General features: G+C 48.6%; 1 protein-coding gene across 2 annotated transcripts; it reads right to left on the reverse strand.

The window, feature by feature from the left end:
* Positions 1-328: 328 nt before the first annotated feature.
* Positions 329-15,758, reverse strand: SHPK (sedoheptulokinase). Of its 2 annotated transcripts, none has more exons than XM_081890516.1 (8): positions 15,617-15,758; positions 14,759-14,971; positions 13,506-13,647; positions 5,355-5,538; positions 4,809-4,961; positions 2,498-2,673; positions 1,385-1,585; positions 329-867 (listed from the first exon to the last, which is right to left on the reverse strand). In XM_081890516.1, the coding sequence occupies exons 2-8, from the start codon at positions 14,942-14,944 to the stop codon at positions 473-475; spliced, it is 1,437 nt and encodes a 478-aa protein (XP_081746642.1). In that variant the 5' UTR covers positions 14,945-14,971; positions 15,617-15,758; the 3' UTR covers positions 329-472. The 2 variants fall into 2 exon arrangements, with proteins under 2 accessions (XP_081746642.1, XP_081746643.1); XM_081890517.1 differs by lacking the exon at positions 15,617-15,758 and adding an exon at positions 15,158-15,411.
* Positions 15,759-15,762: the final 4 nt, after the last annotated feature.

The following is a 15,762-nucleotide window of genomic DNA, read 5'->3' on the forward strand; positions in this document are numbered from 1 at the left end:
GAAGGAATCCCCCCAAGGCCCATGGCCGCCATCACAGGCGCCAACAAAGAGTCTGGCGAGATCTGAAGGCATCACTTCCCTGTCCCTATAATAGAATAGCAGATGACTGCAAAAACAGAGGAATAAATATCTGGTTCCTTTTCGCAATGGAAACACAGAATGGCTTGTATATAACTTTGAGGGGAGGGGGTACAGAATGGGCAACAAAAGTCTTCCCCCAAAAAACTTTCAGTGGTGTCTGAGGCCTGCATTAACCCCTCTACTGCCAGGGATGTGCGGGGAGCAGATAGCTCCAGGAAGGATCTGATTTTTGGGTAGACAGATGGGATCGTTCTGAATCCACTTCATTTTTATTCCGGGGTAGGGGGTGCCTACTCTCGCCTTCCCTTTCTACCTCTGCCCCGCAACTTTTGGCGCTCTATGCGTTCACGACCCCTCTTTCCAGAGGAAGTGCTTTCTTGCAGCCCCAAGGTCACTTCCTGCGCAGCATGGCCAAGGCGGCGCCCACGGCTGCATCCACATTTCTCCCATAGACCACGGGAAATGGGTAGGCCTTCTCCACTTCCTGACGCATCACCTCGTTCTTGCCCAGGGCGCTCCCGCTGGCCAGGATCCGCGTGACCCCGGCTTCCTTCAGGTGCTGCGAAGGCAGCATGGAGTGCAGGTTCTGGACCACGCCATGGCACAGCGCCCGGGTCACGTGGCCCAGGGAGAGGTCGGAGGCAGCGATGCCCATCACCGAGGCCAACCTTTCTGGCATGTGCCTCTCCCCAAAGATGGTTGGGCAGATGTTGAGGTCGGTGTCCGTTTGGGCCAAGGCAGCGCTGATTATACGCGCGTAGAGATCCGATTCTGGGACTTGGAGTCCTGCAGGAGGAGATTAAAAGGGTCGGGAGAGGAAGACTGATCAAATGACTGAAAGGCCTAAATGAATACCTCAAAAGTCAAGGTTCGAGGACAGAAATCTGGCTGAGTCTGGAATAAGCTTGTGAAGCGAAAGGGTATGAAAGAGGGATTTATATCTAGATGTTAGAATAGAGATGATAAAGAAAACAGGAAAACAGGAAGACACAATGAGAGATAAAGGAGGTGCTGTGGGATTGGTGGAAGTCAATGTCTTGTTGTTGTTTTAGTGTTTATAATATTAACTTGTAAGATATGGATTTGGTTTTATTGGTTTTGTTTTTGTTTTGCTGTTGTTGCTTTCTTTAGTTTTTGAATGTTGATTTTTGTGTGTTGTGTATTGTTAGTTTTCGATCTCTTTCATGTTGTTGTGTGGAAAATACTAATAAAATTTATATTAAAAATGAAAAAAACAAAAAACAAACCCACAAATGACTGAAAGGCAGAAGAAGAGAGGTCCCCGTCTTATCCCTTCCTTTACCCAGCTCAGCCATCCACCGCACGAGCATGTTCACGAACGTCGCCACCACGTTGCCGCCGTTGAGGGAAGCAGCCACCACCAGGTAGGTGTTGTTGAAGTACGGGTAGTAGGCCAACGGGGAACGAGGGTCCGGGGAATCAGCCGGCTGGAAGCCTGAAGGCATCAGGAGGGTGAGTTGCGCAGAAGTACTGATGTTGAGGACTAGGAGGATGGAGAGGAAGGCAAGAGTTGGAAAACACCCGCTGGGCTCAAATTCTGCTTAAAGAGGCATGTAACTGGCCTTCAACGGGTGAGGCTGGACCCACAAGGGAGCTTCAACAGGGGTCCTCCTGCATGGCCCCAGAAACTCCCTGGAGGGAGGGGAACCTCCATCAGGCACCTACTGCCCCTGAACTGGGCCAGCTGATCATTATAGCAACTACTGCTACTGTTGCCAGTGTGGTGTAGTCGTTAAGAGCAGTGGACTCGTAATCTGGTGAACCATGTTCGCTTCCCAGCTACATGCAGCTGCTGGGTGACCTGGCACCAGTCACACTTCTCTGAAGTCTCTCAGTCCCACTCACCTCACAGAGTGTTTGTTGTGGGGGAGGAAGGGAAAGGAGATTGTGAGCCGCTGTGAGACTCCTCCAGGTAGTGATAAAGCGGGATATCAAATCCACCCTCTTCTTCTTCTACTGTATAGAAATGGGTACCTGTGTTTTTATTTTCCTCCTCCTTCCCTCTCACTTTTTGCTTGCATCTCTCTCTTTTTTTTTAAGATTGTTAGTTTGAGAGCAGGGACTGTCTTGTTTTGACTGTATGTAAGCTGCTCTGAGAGCCTTTTCTGCTAAAGAGCAGGCACAGCTGCTCCAAATAAATTACAGTGGTACCTCGGGTTAAGAACGTAATTCGTTCTGGAGGTCCGTTCTTAACCCGAAACTGTTCTTAACCTGAAGCACCACTTTAGCTAATGGGGCTCCCACTGCCACACGATTTCTGTTCCCATCATAAAGCAAAGTTCTTAACCCAAGGTACTATTTCTGGGTTAGCAGAATCTGTAACCTGAAGCGTCTGAAACCTGAGGTACCACTGTATTTCCAGAAGGTGGGGGGGGGTGCTGCTTTGTGCCCCTACCTGCACTTGTGCTGTCGGACATGCAGGAGAAGACGGAACACTGGAAGTCCCCCAAGGCGGCCCTGACTTCCGTCCCCTTTGGTATCTGGTGCCACACGTAGGCGGTCTCCCCGGCCAGTTCTCCGGGCTGGACCACTTCAGGAAGCAGGTGGATAGGGAAGTGGGACTCTTTCAGGCTGAAACCAGAGGCAGAGGTCAATGGGGAGCTGTCCAGGTTGGAAGGAGAAGGGTCCGGCTACTGGACATGCTTGGAGGGCAGGGGGAAGGAGGGATCTCAGGCTAACACAGCCGTGCAGATTACAGTTGCATCAACTCACTGCTCAAATTATGGGGGAGGAGGTAGAAGGGGAGGCCCTTGGTGGAAGCCAGAAACCAGAAAAGTTCAGAACCTAGGAAGCAAATGCGGCCCTCCGTGCCTCTCTCTCTGGCCCTCAAAGCTCTCCCCTGGCAACACCTTCACCAGGCCTGCTTTCTATCCTCACAGAGGGTTTTTGCCAAGCTGGGAAATGTCCTTGACCTCTATGCTTGCTTTGATGGAGAATAAAGGTAAAGGGACCCCTGACCATTAGGTCCAGTTGTCACCAACTCTGGGGTTGCAATGCTCACCTCGCTTTATTGGCTGAGGGAGCCGGCGTACAGCTTCCGGGTCATGTGGCCAGCATGACTGAGCCGCTTCTGGCGAACCAGAGCAGCGCACGGAAATGCCGTTTACCTTCCCGCCAGAGCGGTACCTATTTATCTACTTGCACTCTGACGTGCTTTCAAACTGCTAGGTTGGCAGGAGCAGGGACTGAGCAACGGGAGCTCACCCCGTCGCGGGGATTCGAACCGCTGACCTTCTGATCGGCAAGTCCTAGGCTCTGTGGTTTAACCCACAGCGCCACCCGCTGATGGAGAAGAGAAACGCTAAAATTTACATTTGTTGCTTCGTCTGCTTTTGCCTCTGGCCAAGCCCAGCCCTGGCAAGCAGCCCCCGGGAGGTTGCCCAGATGGGAATGCAACCCCTGGGCTGGGGCGATGGGAGTTGGAGGCCAACAATATCTGGAAGGTCACGGCTTCCCCACAAAGGGTTCCAGATCAGCTTTCCTTGTCAACAGCAGCACAAGTCTAGAAACACCTGCCCACGTTCCCCAGCGATATGGGGCTGATTATCCTGGCACCTACCTTGCAGGGCTGTTGTTAAGAAAATGTATGGGTGGTACTTTAAAACATGCACAGACATGCTGGATAAATCGAGCTACTGCCCTTAAAAAGCAGAGTGCTGTGTGTGGACACACCGCTCCAAGGGTTAAACCTTCAGAAAGTTTAAAACACATACAAGCAGTTAGACCCAACAAGCACCCCTTGGACAACCCCAACCCTGTCACAGTACGGTGGTTGCCACACCAGGTTAGCCCCGGAAACACACACACACAAGCCAAACCCAAGTTGTCCGCAACCTTGAGTCGGATTTAGGAAGCGGATTCTATCTTCCCTGGAAGGGCTGTGTATGTGAGAATCTTCCCTTCGGGGAGTCAGCTGGAGGCCTCAGACGCCTGTCCCTGAAAAGAGCAAACCCGGCCACTTCAAACAGCAGCTAACACAGCTTTTCTGGGTGGAGGGGTGTCAGGGAACTGCCATCGGAGCCAGAGGTGGAGGCAAGGCTCCCAAGCGATGCTGGAGAAGGGCCCAGCAGGGAGAGAGGGAGCTCATCGGCTGGGGAAGGAAATCAACATAACACCAGGGATAAAGGGGGGGGCAGATGGGGGAATCGGCGAGGGGGCTCCAGGACTCCTCGCCAGAGACCAGCGGGGAGAGCACAGGTCCTCCGCTACCCACACCCACCCTGCGCAGAAGACTTCCGCGCAGGGAAAGTAGGCGTAAACTTGGCGTCAACGAACTTCTTTGCTGGAAGAAGTTCAAGAAACGCCCACTGACGGATTCTGCTAGCGACTGAAACAGCCACGAAGTGAAGGGCTGTCCAGCCAGGAAAGGTTGAACCAGGCTACCTAGCCAGGAATGGCGGCAACTTACGCACGAGCAACCCCATATAACCATTACAAGGGGGAATGATGGTCGGGAATATAGTGTTTTCAGTCCGTCCAGGGGTTGGGTTTTTAAAAATGAAAGGCGTTTCTGGTTTGCTAGAGAAGTTGCTCCTGATTCACTTCCAAAATAAAATAAAATTGAGCTGGTGGGTGGGGAGGGGGGAATCAAAGAAAAGACATCCTCCCTTCTCTCATATCCCAGCACACAGAATCGAAAAATGAAATAATGACACACACCCCACTTTGTAATAGTGGCTCCATCTGAGTCCACAGCGCTCACTTACATGTCCACATTCCAGCTTTTGCTTGTGGTGTTGAAGTAGCCCCAGCTGGCTGCGTTCTGGACAGACATCTGTGGCTTTTCCTGGCCACACAGCATGGCCACAACGTAGTCTTGGATGGTGCCGGCAGCATCGTAATGCTTCAGGAAATCTGGGCTGTCCAGTAAGCATACAAACAAAAAGTTGATGGACCTGGGCATCCACCTTTTAATTTGTGACTGACTCTGGGTGGAAAAAACAACTTGTATACAATGAAAGAGAACTTTCCTTTCCTCCAAGAAACTCAAAGCATTTATTTCCCCACCCACATTTTTGATCCACAGAACAGCCCTGCGAAGTAGGTTAGGCCAAGAGAGCCAATGTGCAACTGACTCAAGGTCGCCCAGTGAACTTTTTTGGTCTGAGTCCCACTGCTGTACCCCATTGCTTCTCCCCCATGACTGAACCCACCAGGTAGGCCACCCCAGCCTCTGGCTGCAAATACATCATCACAGAATCGCAGGCGACAAAGCAAGATGCAGAAGCTGAAGCAGGAAGGGGCAGCAGTACCTGTTTTTCAAGTACCAGTAGATTGTGGTGCAGCCGAAACCCGTGGCCACACTGAGGTGCGACTGCGGCTGAGGCAGCGAGGACAGGAAGGGGCTGCTGCAGCGGCCATCTTGCCATGTGATCAGGTGACTGACCTCTTCAGGCTCAAAGGTCCACCCGTGCCCACTTTCGATCCACTTGCAACCTGGAACGGGAAGAGAGAGCTGGTGAAGGAGGACCTGTTAGCATGGTGCGGCTCATTCAAAGCGACCCAGACCATCCTGAGTTGTGTTTATCCATCAGTGTCTCCTCCAAAAGCATGGACACAAGGTGTTATGTACTGAGTTGAATAGGATCCAAAATGCAGCAGTCTGATTGGTCCTAGAACAATAGGATCCAGAATGCAGCAGTCTGATTGGTGCACAGGAGCTGTTATTCTAAAGCACCAAGGCTGCAGCAAGCAAAGGCAGCACAGTCTGCTGCTTGTGGCTGGAAAGCCAAACAGGATGTTTGTGACTGTTGCCATGGGAACAAAGGGGCAGTCCATTCTGTACTGAGCACCGGATGTTAGCTCAGTGGGTTTGTCATATGACCTGTACAGGATGTACATGGGTGGAGTTTTCTCTCTGTATGTTGAAGAGAGCAGACATGTTTTACTGTATGACTGCTAAAAAGACACAAATAAAGGACATGTAGATACGTTACTGTCTGTGTCTGATTCCCCTCCCTGGGGATATGCAGGGAGGAGGAGAGAAGGAGAAGCAGTTGGTGTGTTTTCCTCACAGCCTGAGGAAGATCGCCGGAACGGACCTCGTGTTGTTTATCCTGCCGGGAGACGCCGGAGGGAGGTCTAAGGAATTCAGCCGGTGCCTGATCAGATAGGCACATACCGATGACCGGGTAGCAGAATTCCAACATTGGTACCAGAGCTGATGGTTGCTGTTTTCATCGCCCTCTGCATCAAGAAGTGGCTTCCATGGATGCCTGAGGTGAGAAAGCTGATTCTCTGCAGCCAGAAGCTGACCAGAGCAAGCTGGAAGCAAAAGCCACGGAGCCCAGGTATGTGATTTTCGGGCTTAGAAGAGTGGATGCAGATTGAGTTATTTTCTGCTTCGAGGGAGCAGCGTATGGGAAACGGCTCCGGTTAAAAGTGAAACCGCATACCAAACATTCCTGTGGTTTCTTCTCCAAGGGATTGGAATGTGCTGTTGCTAAGCGACGCCTTTCAGTGAAGGCTAATCCTCAGAGAGGAGAAGTGAAAGCAACAATAGAATGTTTTGACTACAAAGTCTGAGGAGCTCTTGGAAATTTCCAACGCAGCCAGCGTTGAGAGCTGCCAGGTGGCACAGAGTGTAAACAAGCCAGCTTTTGGATTTTAGAGGCTTGTGTTTTAAAGAGTCAATGCAAGGACTCAAAATGGATGCCAAGAAGGGGGGAGCCCTGCCTTCTCCGCCCCTTTTGACCAGTGACAATTATGCATCTTGGTCTATTAAGATGAAGGCCCTGCTGCAGAATCAGAGACTGTTTGACGTGATTGAGAACCCCATTCCTGCAGCGCCAACGCGTGCTTGGGAGTCACAGGATGTGAAGGCCAGAACTGCTATAATTCTGTGCGTGTCAGATTCGCAGTTGATACACATACAAGGCTTAGAGCACGCGAGAGATGTTTGGAACACGCTGCGAAGGACACATCAGAGAGATGCAGGTTCTTCAGCGTTGCTGTATTTTGAGAAGCTGACCAACCTGAGGCTTGCGCCTGATGGAGATGTTCAAGCTCACCTGACGGAAATGAAATTTCTGCGTCAACAGATGGTGGAACGCAATTTCCGTTTGCAGGAGGAAGTGTTTTGCTTCATGGTGTTCAACAGCCTGAATAGGACTTACAAAACGGTTGCCAGTCAGCTGGGGTCCCTCCCAGCAGCGGATCTAACGTCGGAAAGGGTCTTTGCCGTGGTTCTTTGTGAACATGACAGGCTTGCCGCCCTGGACGTGAAGGACAGAGGGAGGGAAGAACGGAGTTCTAACACCCCCACTGCTCAAGCTACTGGAGGAGATGCTGTAGCTATGAACGTTGTCCGATGTTACAATTGTGACCAGACTGGGCATCTACAGCGGTACTGTACGAAGCCACGTCGGAAGAAAGGAGCCAAGGGAAGCTCCACAAAGTCTGACGCGTCAGACAAAGGTCACACCAAGCCAAAGGCAAAGACTGCAAAGGCTTTGATGTCGCTAAAAGCCACACCAGAAGCGGGGAATTTCTTTGTTTTGGATACTGGAGCCACAGAGCATATGTGTCGACACAGAGGACTATTTTCTACGTTTAAGAAGCAAAGCTTCGCTGTACAACTAGCCAACGGTCAAGAGCTGGAAGCGACCGGAATTGGGACTGTGTATCTTAAAAGTCTGAACTTGACTATAAACAATGTTTATTTGGTTCCAGAGTTGAAGTTTAATCTGCTCAGCGCTTCGCAGATTGCCAAGAAGGGACTGAAACTGTCCTATGATGATGAGAAATGCGAGATCTACAAAGATGGAGAGTTGTATCTTTCTGCCAAAGAGAAAGATGGACTGTATTTGTTGACTTTTGATCAAAGTGATTACATGAAATGTAATTCTTGTGATTCTAACATGATTTCTTTTGCAGGTGTAGCTGAGAAAAACGCCAAGCAGGTCACCTCGAGGGTCAACAAGAGAGCATTTCAGCGGGTGTATGCTGATGTGATTGGTCCTTTAGAACCATCTAGAGGCAATGCAACGTATTACCTAATATGTGTTGATTCTTTTACAGGTTTTGTCTGGATTTATCTTTTGGAGAGACCGAAAGAAGCCTTAGAAAGGTTTAAAGAGTTTTGTGACAAGGTTAAAAATATGCATGATGCTGACATAGATTGTCTTTGCACAGATGAGAAGCCAATTTTTCTTTTACAGGAGTTCCAGAGGTTCCTGAAGAAGAAAGGGATAAGACACAAACTTGCAGCTTCCGAAGAAGCTTGGAATAGATGTGTTTGTGTTAGGGTGAACAAAGAATTGCAAAAGGGAATGCATGCGCAATTGCTTAGTTCACATCTGCCACATGAGTACTGGGCTGAATCGCTAATGTCATATTGTTATACCTGGTTGAGAAAGTTTTCAAAAGAGTTGGGAAGTTCTCCTTTTGAGAAACTGTTCCACAGAAAACCTTCTGTTGCCCATTTCAAGGTTTTTGGGTCTCATGTGAGAACAGAAACTCCAGGTGGAGTAAAGAATGCCAGAGGCATTTTTGTGGGTTATGAAAAGGGTCTCTACAGAGTAATTTTGTCTGAATCTGGAAAGGTGATTCTCACAAAATTTCTAGAGAGTGCTTCTGAACAGGAGAGAGTGATTTTTCACACATTTCCCACAGGTGATGATGATTCTGATGATGATGATGATGTTGATTTTATTGAGTTCAGTAGTACTGATGATGACAGCGATAGCTCAGACAGCTCAGTTGTCACAGTCATTGAGAGTAAGTCTCACACAATGACCAGACCCTCAGAAGAGGAGGATGAACCACTGATTAAGCTTAGTACTGGTTCTCCAGAGAGTCCAAAGGCTGAACCAGAAAGCAAAGAAGAGCAGCATCTCTTACGTAGGTCTGAGAGAGCAACGAAGGGTGTACCACCCAAGAGGTATTCACAAGAGTTTGCTTACCTAACTGTTGCTGTTGTAAACGACCAAGGTCAGATTGAAGCTGTGTCTGAGTCAGAGACAAAGGCACAACAGAGAGTTGTTAACCAAGGTAATGCAGAAGCACTCATTCCTTGGAAGTCACACAACCAGAGAGGTACATTGGTAAAACCAGTGGCGGGTAGTTCCAAGGGTGGAACTGAAACAACAGGGGAATGTTATAAGTATAACAACTGTTTGTTTTCTTCTCTGGATGACGCTTTGCTCGCAGCACGCATTGATACTTTAGGGGGAGGATGTTATTCTAAAGCACCAAGGCTGCAGCAAGCAAAGGCAGCACAGTCTGCTGCTTGTGGCTGGAAAGCCAAACAGGATGTTTGTGACTGTTGCCATGGGAACAAAGGGGCAGTCCATTCTGTACTGAGCACCGGATGTTAGCTCAGTGGGTTTGTCATATGACCTGTACAGGATGTACATGGGTGGAGTTTTCTCTCTGTATGTTGAAGAGAGCAGACATGTTTTACTGTATGACTGCTAAAAAGACACAAATAAAGGACATGTAGATACGTTACTGTCTGTGTCTGATTTCCCTCCCTGGGGATATGCAGGGAGGAGGAGAGAAGGAGAAGCAGTTGGTGTGTTTTCCTCACAGCCTGAGGAAGATCGCCGGAACGGACCTCGTGTTGTTTATCCTGCCGGGAGACGCCGGAGGGAGGTCTAAGGAATTCAGCCGGTGCCTGATCAGATAGGCACATACCGATGACCGGGTAGCAGAATTCCAACAGGAGCCACCCAATCCAGCTCCAGGTGGAAGTGAATTCGCAACTTGATTGGCCTACAGGAGAATCCTGGAATTCGCCAATCATGTGGGGCCCATTGTGTAAATCATGTATATAGAGCAGACATTCTGGGGGAACTTCCATTCCTCCTCACCACTATGAGCTGAATAAAGAGCATGAAATCCACTCTCGACTCTGAGTATATTTCACTGGCGATGAAGGTGGGATCCCGCTGAGCTGACCGCCACACAGCACCGCAGCACCGCCACCTGCTGCACTGCTGCCTCGCACCTTGTATCTAGGCTTCAGCTCCGGGCCCCAAGGAACTCAGAATGGCAACCGACAGCAGCTTCTCACTGTTCAACCCAGCATCTGGAGACTGGGAAGCATACCCTTCCCCTCAGAGTCTATTTCACAAGGACTGCCAACCTTTATTTTCAATGCAATGAGGGGGGAACCTGGGGCGTTCCATTTGCCCCCAGGTGAGCAGAATGAATCTTCCACCCCAGACAACACTGTCCCAATAAACTCTTCCATTCTGCAAATTCCAAGCACTGAGGCTTGCAAAGTCCATTGCTGACTTGCACCCAGCAAGAACCTCCTGGCGTCTTGAGAGGGATGGGTGGAAAGCAGGACCGTCTTGTTGGCTCTGCAGAGACACCAGGTCCTTTGGGCTTCTCCAACAGGCAACAGACAATACAGTGGTACCTCGGGCTACATATGCTTCAGGTTACATACGCTTCAGGTTACAGACTCCGCTAATCCAGAAATAGTACCTTGGGTTAAGAACTTTGCTTCAGGATGAGAACAGAAATTGTGCTCCAGCGGAGCGGCAGCAGCTAAAGTGGTGCTTCAGGTTAAGAACCGTTTCAGGTTAAGAACGGACCTCTGGAATGAATTAAGTACTTAACCCGAGGTACCACTGTACATATTCCATCATGCTGCAGCAGAGGTAGATGAGAAACAGGGCCCCTCCATTGGCTCAGCTGAGAGACCAGCTCCATTGGGTTCCTCCCCTCTCTGAATGGTTTCCATCCCAGCTGGTCATTGTGAGAACTGCATGAACTTTAGAACTGGTGTGCTTGTTTTTCTCCACAACCAGAACACCACTTCCAGTGATTTTGGAAACCAGGTATCGCCTAGCCCTCATACACATTGTGATTTGTGATATATTGCCAGCTCAAATACTATAAGAAACAGTTATCACGATGTGAACTTCAAGCCGGTTTTGGACAATATATCGCCCAGTCCTACCGGCTGGCAGCAGCTCTCCAGGGTTTCCGACAGGCTTATTTCCCAGTCCTATCTGGAGACCCCAGGGATCGTACCAGGGACCTTCTACATGCAAAGCAGATGTTCAAATCCTGAGCTACGGCCCTTCCCTGCGCACAAAACCAACCCACTGGTATAATGGTGTTAAGGGAAATCCTCTTTTGCGGAACTACATTGCCTGAATTTTCGGAAGAGGCTTAGCTCTTCAGACATTAGATAAATGAAGATTAAAACCACAGAAAAGCAAAAAAAAAGAAAGAAAAAAGAAAATCTACCTCGTTTCTTTCTCCTGACCTTTCTTTTGTTTTCCACATAAAAAGTTGCTTTCAACCATGCTGGATTGTCCCTCCCCTCCCATTTATCTCTTCCTAACATGAAAATGGGCTCTTTGAAAGGACATTAATGGTAATCAGTTAAAAACAAAACAAAAAAGATAAAAATCATCATTTACAGCAAAGAAGATGTGATTTTGGCTAATCCACTCAGGAGGAGGGAGAAAGAGAAATTGCATCCATTTACATCTGGGCAGAGGTCAAAACCAAACACTCATGGCTTCAGAGAAAGGTAAAAATTAAGCGTTTCCACTCAAAATCACACGCAAATAGTGACTTCCAGATTTTATTTTATCTTACGCCCGCCCCCCACAGGAAATCTGGAAAACGGAGCAAGTTTGTCTGTCAACCTAATAGCCATTTCTGATTGCTTTAGCATTCCAGGAATAAAATCGCTTGGGAACCCTGCTAGGCCATTAAAGACCACATTCATCTCTGACAAGCAGCAGCTAATTCTTTCAGGAAATCAGTCCCCACGACCCGATCTGCCTTTCTGATGCGGGAGAGACTTTCTGCAGGCAATGGCTTCTCCACCTGCCTTGCCCCTCCAGTCCCAGACCGTGGCTTTGAGAACAGCACAAGCAGGTGGGAAGAGAGGAGTTCAGGGATAGTGTTTAAAAATAATTTTATAAGTTCTGGGTCCTTTTGTACGTTTTGTGGCATTTTATGCATTGTGATTTGCTGTTATTTTATTGCTGTTATTTTATTATTATTGATTTTATTGATTTATTAGTAATTCTTTATTGTAATTGATAAGTGTAAACTGTTTATTATTTGCTGGCGCTTAATTGTACTGTTTACTGTTGGATTCTAATGGATTCTTGAATATTGCTTTATTTGACAAAAGTTCTTTATTTTAAAGTTATTGTGACTTTTTAGATAGGATCTGATTGTTACTATAAATGTTTTGATGTTTTATTATTTTTATGTGTGTTGGAAGCAGCCCAGAGTGGCTGGAGCAACCCAGACAGATGGGTATTTATATATATATATATATATATATATTTTCACGTATATACACACACACACATACATATATTATTATAGTTCCTCTCGGGAATATTTATCATTCTGAGGACCACATGCCCTTCTGGGATGCTTTCTGGGGGCCAGGTACCAGTGCTGGAAGGACCACAGGCAAAAATGGGAGGAGTAGCTGGCTTGCTTCAAATCTCCCTCTGTCTAGGCAAGCAACAGACATTATCCGAGTTCAAGGATGCATTTCCAGCCAGGCAAAATCACTCAAGGAGGATGCAAAGCTAGACTAGTAAGGTGCTTGGTTGCAGAGGGTGTGTGGCCCAGGGAGAGTCCCACAGGACGGAATGGGAGGCCTGACGGGCCACATTTGCCCCCTGGGCGCCTGAGGTTCTCATCTCCTGATTTACACTATCATTGCTAACAGCCCTTAACCTCCCCTCTGTGAGTTTCTCCAGTGCTTTTTAATGCTATCTTGACCCTGACTTTGAGAGGGGAAAAGAACAGAGAACATGTACACTCACACATGCGAATACAAACAGTGTAAGGAAAGTCCTATGGGACGCGGGTGGAGCTGTGGGTTAAACCACAGAGCCTAGGACTTGCAGATCAGAAGGTCGGTGGTTTGAATCCCCGCGACGGGGTGAGCTCCTGTTGCTCTGTCCCAGCTCCTGCCAACCTAGCAGTTCAAAAGCACGTCAAAGTGCAAGTAGATAAATAGGTACCGCTCCGGTGGGAAGGTAAACGGCGTTTCCGTGCGCTGCTCTGGTTCGCCAGAAGCGGCTTAGTCATGCTGGCCACATGACCCGGAAGCTGTACGCCGGCTCCCTCGGCCAATAAAGCGAGATGAGCGCCACAACCCCAGAGTCGGCCACAACTGGACCTAATGGTCAGAGGTCCCTTTACCTTAAGGAAAGTCCTGAATATCTTTGCTTTTATTCATTTAGACACAATCTTAGGTTCAATCTGTCTGGGGGCTGGGGGGGTTTTTTGCCCGCACCATTTTGTTAGAATCTGGGAATAGGGAGATATTAGGCTTGAAAATGTTAAGTTTTGATTCTTTTTTTTTAATCCTTGCATTTTTAAATAGGATGCCACCACACAAGTGTTGAGGAAGGAGTGGTGCTGGATTTGGAAAGGAGGATTCTGCAAACCAGCTCTCTCACCTTGACCTGTTTTCCAAAACACGACTCCGTGCATTTGTCCGGTAACACCAATGCGGCAAACCCTTCCCAGGAGTTTCTGGGGGAGACCAGCGAGGCAGTCATTCAAGGCAGCGACAATTTTGCGGACATCTTGCTCGTTCCCCTGCATGAGCAGAGAGAGAGAGAGAAAGGGAGAGAGAGAAAGCCCATAGGGAATGAAGCTTGGAAGCAGTTTTACCTGCTTTCTGTGACAGCAAAGCAGCTCCCATCTTGGCATGCCCGATTTATTTTAGAAGAAGTGCTCTATCAGTTGGATCAACTGCTGTTGAATGTAGAGGAGCTCTAGCAGGGGGAGAAGCGTGGCAACCTAAGTCCACAACCTCCTCTGAACCCCAATGGACTTGGGGAGGACCCATAGCTCAGTGGCAGAGCATCCGCTTTGCATGCAGAACGTTGTGGGTTCAATCCTGGCCTCTCCAGCCATGGGTGGGAAGACTCCCTGCCTGAATCCATGGAGAGCCAATATACCAGTCAATGTAGATAATGATAATAATATTTTTTTATTCATATCCTGCCCTCCCCAGCCGGGCTCAGAGCGGCTAACAACAGTAAAAATAACACAGTTTACATAAAATCACAATTACTTAATTGAAATACATTCTAAAATCATTCTATAATCAATTTAGAGTCAAATTAATGGCAACCATTGGGCTAGAGTTCTATGAGGATTGCAGGAGTCAGACTGTGCCTTGGCCAAAGCCTAGTGGAACGGCTCTGTCTTGTTGAAAGATGTCAAGTCCCGTAGGGCCCTAGTCTCTTGTGACAGAGCGTTCCACCAGATTGGGGCCATAGCCGAAAAAGCCCTGGCTCTGCTTGAGGCCAGCCTAACCTCCCTGTGGCCCAGGATCTCCAAGATGTTTTTATTTGAAGACCATAAGGTCCTCCATGGGGCATACCGAGAGAGGCGGTCCCGTAGGTACGAGGGTCCTAGGCCGTATACTGAGCTAGATGAAACAATGGTCTGGTTCAGTACAAGGCAGCTTCCTATGTTCTTGAGAACGCAACGCTGGATCAAACCAAAGGTCCCTCTGATCCATCTTGCTAGATCGGACCAAAAGTTGATTTAGTCTAGCCTCCTGTGTTCCACCACAGCCTACAGGATGCTTTAGGGAAACCCACAATGTGCTGCTGGTATTCAAAGGTAGACTGCTTCTGCCACTCACAACGAATAATCACCCAATTGATTTCCATTAATTTATCTCATCCTCTTTCACCTGTGGCCCGGCACTGGGGCTCTCCACCTGAGCCTGGGTTTCCCTGGCGCAGCTTGCGATCACGGTGGGTCCCTGCTCCATCTCTTGCAGCAGGATGGTTTTCACTGATGAAGTGCCCAAGTCGATCCCCAGGATGCAGGCTGCCATGGCAGGATTCAAACCCTTGTCTTGAATTTTGGGAGGCATCTTCCTTATACAAAACCACCTGGGTCACTGCAGGGAAGGAAAGGGATGGTTTTGATGCTGTACAAGAGTGAAAAGCAGCTATAATCTATGACCTGACATTGAGTAAGCCCAACTGATCAACGCAGCTTACTCCTGAGTAAACGTTTATTGAATGGTGCCATCAGCTATGCTATTTCTATTTATTTAATGCACAGTAACAAACCTGTATCCTACCTTGCCTGTGCGAGAGGTAGCTTACAACGAAGCCAATAAAAGAATATAAGAACAAAACAAATTAAAATACAATTTAGAGGGAGGGAGGAAAACAGGTAGGTAAATCAATGCAAAGGAGGCTAAACGCTTGTCGCTGCTAACAACCCCTCCAAACTTAAAATGGGAGCAGAGTTAAGACGATGGGGCTAAAGTAAAAAAGCAGATCACAGGAGCAGAATTGGGTTGAAGAAACTGAACTTTGGACCAATGTCCGAGGGGTGCGCGCCACACCCAAGATGGCGACCTCAGGACGCGACCGCCATCTTGGGTGTGTCGTCCCCCTTCAGGAGCTCGATGTGGGTACGATTTTTACGAAGGGAAGTACGACGCACCGAAGGTGACGGCCGCCATCTTGGGCGTGTCAGCTGCCTTCTTTCAGACCCGCCTTCCTTACTCACTAGGGACCTTCCCCAAGCTTACCTTACTTCACAGGTGTCCTCAAATCACTACTTCGCCTGAGAGGGCGGGAAAGAGAAACCCACAAAAAGATTTCACAAGCCAGGAAGGAGAGAAGGGGGCGGGGGGAGAGCGGGGACTTTGCCGCACCCAAGATGGCCGCCGAGCGA

This window comes from Podarcis melisellensis (genome assembly GCF_964234715.1).
Source record: "Podarcis melisellensis genome assembly, chromosome: 15".
Taxonomy (NCBI): Eukaryota; Metazoa; Chordata; class Lepidosauria; order Squamata; family Lacertidae; genus Podarcis; species Podarcis melisellensis.